The sequence below is a fragment of the Cebidichthys violaceus genome, unplaced genomic scaffold, assembly GCF_023349555.1.
Source record: "Cebidichthys violaceus isolate CVI_PGR_0920_01 unplaced genomic scaffold, fCebVio1.0.p SCAF_3, whole genome shotgun sequence".
Classification (NCBI taxonomy): domain Eukaryota; kingdom Metazoa; phylum Chordata; class Actinopteri; order Perciformes; family Stichaeidae; genus Cebidichthys; species Cebidichthys violaceus.
This window is the reverse complement of record NW_027176483.1, coordinates 1,479,603-1,485,602: the sequence shown is the minus strand read 5'-3', so window position 1 is coordinate 1,485,602 and position 6,000 is coordinate 1,479,603. Positions and strand designations below refer to the sequence as shown.

General features: G+C 43.3%; 1 protein-coding gene across 2 annotated transcripts in view; it reads left to right on the top strand.

The window, feature by feature from the left end:
* The window catches only part of LOC137881914 (RNA-binding Raly-like protein), a 39,602-nt gene that overhangs the window by 2,048 nt on the left and 31,554 nt on the right, over positions 1-6,000 (top strand). Inside the window, exon 1 of one of the 2 annotated variants that reach the window (XM_068724107.1) lies at positions 4,376-4,457. The exons of the other annotated variant lie outside the window; for it this stretch is intronic. Within the exon in view, the coding sequence (XP_068580208.1) occupies positions 4,418-4,457 (40 nt within the window). The 5' untranslated portion in view covers positions 4,376-4,417. Of the gene's footprint in view, positions 1-4,375; positions 4,458-6,000 lie in introns of those variants that run through there. 2 annotated transcript variants of the gene reach the window in all.

Genomic DNA, 6,000 nt, shown 5'->3' with positions numbered 1-6,000 from the left:
ACGTCACAACGCAACGTCACAACGCAACGTAACGCCACAACGCAACGCCACAACGCAACGCCACAACGCAACGTCACAACGCAACGTCACAACGCAACGTAACGCCACAACACAACGTCACAACGCAACGTCACAACGCAACGTCACATCAATGTTTACTTTTGGGTTCACACAGGACACTATCAGCTGTCTCCTGTGTTTGTTTGACCCATCAATTTGCTTGTTATACTCCTTATTATTATTATTATACTACAATAACGGCCACTCGTTAAACTGCGTCATTTACTCTGACTGATTTAAAAAACTGCAACGCTCCACGTATCCGTGGTTTCCAGAAACCTGCAATGCTAACATGTTTTCCTCTCACCTGGCCGTGATAACTGCTATAAACCTTTCTGCGGCGTGTTCAGGTATCTGTACCGTTTCTCTGTTACTCCGACTCAACTGTCTGGATCGTATTTCATCGTCTCACCAATACATGAAACAAACCCCTTGTGTTTGTTTTAGGGCAGGGCTGTTTTCACATTAAGAAGTCTTTTTGAGCAGTGATCTGTGGCTCCTCTGGCTGGGAAAAAGACTTTCCTCGATGTGTTTGAATTGTGAATGATTCAGTCAACAGAAGGGAGCTGGTGTTTGTGATTTATTGTGATTTTCAATGTCTGAGTTGTTGTAACAAACTGCTCTATTGTAAGATGTCTTAATGACTTTCATGAAATCATCTCTGTCCCTTTAAACATTTATCTGAGATGACTCTCAGGTCTTCTCTCTGATGAAAACAAAGATCAGCATCCACTTCAAGCTCCGCACTTGTTACTTGTGACTCAAGTTCAAGGTTGTGTTTATTCCTCTGTAAAATCACGGCAATGTCAGCGCTCACATCCGCGGTCACAGACGAGCAATAACATCAGTGTTAGGGTTTCCCTGTGACCCTGAAACTCTAACTTGTTGTTTTATTGCTGCAGGATTGAGTGGAACTGGACACTGACACCGAATTATTTTGACTGAATGAGGTCTTTTAGGTTTTTATGTCAAGTTCATTTAACTGAGTGAGAAAAGAAAGGGTGGGCGCTCGCTTACAGACAGGATAACACATTTTCACTTTCAACTCTAATAACAATCAGATTTGGATGTCAGGGACAGCGTTTCAGTTTCCACTCGTTACAGTGTCTTTACAGAAGACATGCAACGTTTACTTCGCATCACACAGGACATGAACAGCGGTTTCCTGGGTGAATGTCCTGTGTTTGTTTGAACTGTCCAATTGTGGTGGGCGATACTGTAAATTTGGTTTCAAGCGGCTTAGGCCAATGTTCTCCCATGCTGCTCTTCACTATTAATTACTTAATGACGTACATGTTAAAACATAGTACACTTTTTAAAGTACCTACCTACCTACCTACCAACCAACCAACCAACTTACCTACCAACCAACCAATTAACTAACCTACCTATCAAACTACCTACCTAGCAACCTACCTACTAATCAACCTACCAACCAACCAACCAACCAACCAACTTACCTACCAACCAACCAATTAACCAACCAACCAACCAACCAACCAACCAATCTACCAACCAACCAACCAATCTACAAACCAACCAACCAACCTATCTACCTACTTATCAAACTACCAACCTACCAACCTACCAACCTACCAATCTACCAACCAACCAATCTACCAACCAACCAACCAACCAACCAACCAACCAATCTACCAACCAACCAACCAACCAACCAACCAACCAACCAACCAACCAACCAACCTATCTACCTACCTATCAACCTATCAACCTATCAACCTTCCAACAAACCTACCTGCCTACCTACCAACCAACCAGCTTACCAACCCACAAGCCAGCCAACCTACCAATCAACCAACCAACCTACCTACCTACCTACATACCAACTTACCTACCAACCAATCAACTAAAGGACCAACAAACCAATTTACCCACCTACCTACCAAACAACAAACCAACCAACCTACCTACCTACCTACCTACCTACCTACCTACAGTTGTGGTCAAAAGTTTACATACACTTGTAAAGAACATAATGTCATGGCCCTCTTGAGTTTCCAGTTATTTCTACAACTCTGATTTTTCTCTGATAGAGTGATTGGAACATATACTTCTTTGTCACAAAAAACATTCATGAAATTTGGTTCTTTCATGACTTTATTATGGGTTAACAGAAAAAGTGATCAAATCTGCTGGGTCAAAAATATACATACAGCAGTGCTAATATTTGGTTACATGTCCCTTGGCCATTTTCACTTCAATTAGGCGCTTTTGGTAGCCATCCACAAGCTTCTGGCAAGCTTCTCGTTGAATCTTTGACCACTCCTCTTGACAGAATTGGTGCAGTTCAGTTAAATTTGATGGCTTTCTGACATGGACTTGTTTCTTCAGCATTGTCCACATGTTCTCAATGGGATTTAAGTCAGGACTTTGGGAAGGCCATTCTAAAACCCTAATTCTAGCCTGATTTAGCCATTCCATTACCACTTTTGATGTGCGTTTGGGGTCATTGTCCTGTTGGAACACCCAACTGCGCCCAAGACCCAACCTTCGGGCTGATGATTTTAGGTTATCTTGAAGAATTTGAAGGTAATCCTCCTTCTTCATTATCCCATTTACTCTCTGTAAAGCACCAGTTCCATTGGCAGCAAAACAGCCCCACAGCATAATACTACCACCACCGTGCTTCGCGGTAGGCATGGTGTTCTTGGGGTTAAAGGCCTCACCTTTTCTCCTCCAAACATATTGCTGGGCATTGTGGCCAAACAGCTCGATTTTTGTTTCGTCTGACCACAGAACTTTCCTCCAGAAGGTCTTATCTTTGTCCATGTGATCAGCAGCAAACTTCAGTCGAGCCTTAAGGTGCCGCTTTTGGAGCGAGGGCTTCCTTCTTGCACGGCAGCCTCTCAGTCCATGGAGATGCAAAACACGCTTGACTGTGGACACTGACACCTGTGTTCCAGCAGCTTCCAATTCTTGGCAGATCTGCTTTTTGGTGGTTCTCGGTTGACTCGTCACCCTCCTGACCAATTTTCTCTCAGCAGCAGGTGATAGCTTGCGTTTTCTTCCTGATCGTGGCAGTGACAAAACAGTGCCATGCACTTTATACTTACAAACAATTGTTTGCACTGTTGCTCTTGGGACCTGCAGCTGCTTTGAAATGGCTCCAAGTGACTTTCCTGACTTGTTCAAGTCAATGATTCGCTTTTTCAGATCCATGCTGAGCTCCTTTGACTTTCCCATTGTAGCGTTTGTGGGCGTTTGTATCCAATGAACCCTATTTAAATGGCCTCAGAGAAGTCACCGGCTGTAGTCACTCATAATCACTCACAAGAAGTTAAGAGGCCATGCTATGAAGCTCATTTCATTGACACAACTTTCTAAGTCACCAAAATTGCTAATTCATGTTGCTGTATGTATATTTTTGACCCAGCAGATTTTGTCACTTTTTCTGTTAACCCATAATAAAGTCATGAAAGAACCAAACTTCATGAATGTTTTTTGTGACAAAGAAGTATCTGTTCCAATCACTCTATCAGAGAAAAATCAGAGTTGTAGAAATAACTGGAAACTCAAGAGAGCCATGACATTATGTTCTTTACAAGTGTATGTAAACTTTTGACCACAACTGTACCTACCTACCTACCTACCTACCTACCTACCTACCTAGCTAACCACCTGCCCAGCTACCTACCCATCTATACACTAACTTTGTACACCTCAGGCAAGGGTAAAGATGTTATTGCAATATTTAAGCTGTTTTTTTTTCACCCCGTTGTTACCACTCAGGTTTTTTTTTTAAATGCACATGAAACCCAGTAATTGATGGCAAGGAAGCAGTAAACACGCACATTCATCCTCTGAAATGAGCTGTTAGACGCATCGTTTCATGAAACGTGATCAGTGGAGTTATTGTGTTTCACACTTCAACAGGATGAACTTCTGACAAGTTTGTACTGAGACATCATTTTGGTGAACAGACAGGAATGAATGAATCCAGGATGAGGAAAGCTCTGCAACAGAAGAAGTAAAAAGGATCTGTTGTTTCCTCTCTGATCATCCAGAGGGTCCCAATGAGAAGCTCACACTTTGTTTCTTCCTTTAATGGAGCACACAGGTGGTGGTTGATGTGTGAGGGCAGGTGTGTTAACCTGAGGTGTAGCTGGATTTAAAGTATCATGTAGGTTTAAAAGCTTTAAAGGTTCATAGTCGGTCGTGACTTCCAATATTCTTGTTTTGACTTTAAAGCAAGCAGCTGGTTTTATCTGGTCTTGTGGATTTACTAGATCAGGATTTACAGGAAGAACCTTTTAATTAAGGTCACCCGACAGGAAGTCATGTGATTGGGTCATCAGCTCACCTGGATGCAGTTCCTCTTGTATCCTGATGATGTTACATGCAGTTAGAAGTTTGGACGTGGACTAAATGGAGGCTCGGTGAGTTCCACTGGATTTGTTTTACACGTCATTTATTTGAACAAGAAGCATCTTGACGTCAGCAAAACTACTGGCCAGATTTTCATGAAACTTGGTGTAAGAGTGAAGAGTGGGCCAAGGAAGAACCCATTACATTTTGTAATCACGGATACACTAATTATTCTTCATGTTTGTTACATCGAGTCCGGACCCTGGTCCACCGAGGTAACATAAGACTGGAACCTCTCTAGTAACTGTAAAACGGTACATTAAGTCCTAAAAACAGAACCTGTTTTTAAATCACTGATAGTTTTGGTTTAGAGAAACTTAACAGTCTGCTGCAGCATTGATCTTTAACACAGTCCAACGAGTCAATCGATTCAGCCGCTGTGATCGGGGATAAAAAAGAGTCACAGCCTAACTTTGTAACACGGATCAGTGAGTTCTGCTGATTCACCGATTCAACAGTCTGAAAATGTTGTTGAACTCTTTTGAAGCGAGCAACCAAGACAAACTTTTATGACGTACCGCAAACAGATATTTTCAGACAAAGAGTTCGTTACAGACAGAAGTGATCGTTGTGGCCTCTGCTCTGGATTTTCTGCCAAACTTTGAATAGCCTGCCCCTGAAAACCAATAACCATGAGGGTGTGAAATTGTCCTGTCATCATTCTCTCTTCCTTCCCTCCCCTCTCATTTTCCTCCTTCTCTTTTCTCCTCCATCTTTCTCTCCCCCCCTCCCCCCCTCTTCTTTCTAAAGCTGATATGTCGTCCAAACAATGCCAAGCAATAAGCAAGCAAATAGCTGTAATCACTCAGTCGATGATGCACAATCGCTCGTTCAGCGCAGCGGCGACCTGGCAGTCTTATCGATCTCGGGGGGGGAGGGGAGGGTGACGATTAAAGGACGGTTAACAGATGGCGAGTGACGGCGCTCATAAACCTCGCACTAAAAGACTAATGTCCTACAAGCATCAGCCAGCGTGGAACCCATAAACAACCTCGCCGCCGACTGTCAGCGCTGCAGGTGTGAGGGAGGGCGATGATGGGAGGCGAAGGGCCAGCTGCTGCCTTCCCCCGAACACGACTTCACATGTGGGGGGGGTCCGGGGAGCCGTGCACCGAGCTCTGATGGAGGTCGTGGAGAGACAGACTGCTCTCAGCTTTCAATTACAAAATCCCAAATGGTGACTGTTGGGCCTGAGTGAGGAGACTTGTTATAACTACAGTGAAGGTGCACAAAGAAGAATGTTTTCTATGGGTGTCGCTACGGAAATTTGCCGTATGTGAATTTGCATAATCATGACTTCACCCCAACTTTATGAATCAAGAATCTTTGCTTTAACAGTCAAACTATAGGTAATCAAATCTGAGTCAAGGTTCTGTTACTGTGTCATGCCTATTTCACATATTTTACTGTTTAGTATTAAAATTAGAAAGTTTGTCGCCTGGCCGTGATGTTGAAAACAGTCGAACAAAAACCAAGCAGCGCTCACCGGTCGGAGCAAACCGTAACGTTTGATATGGAACCTTTAGTCTCACAGAGAACCCTTGAAATGAAGGG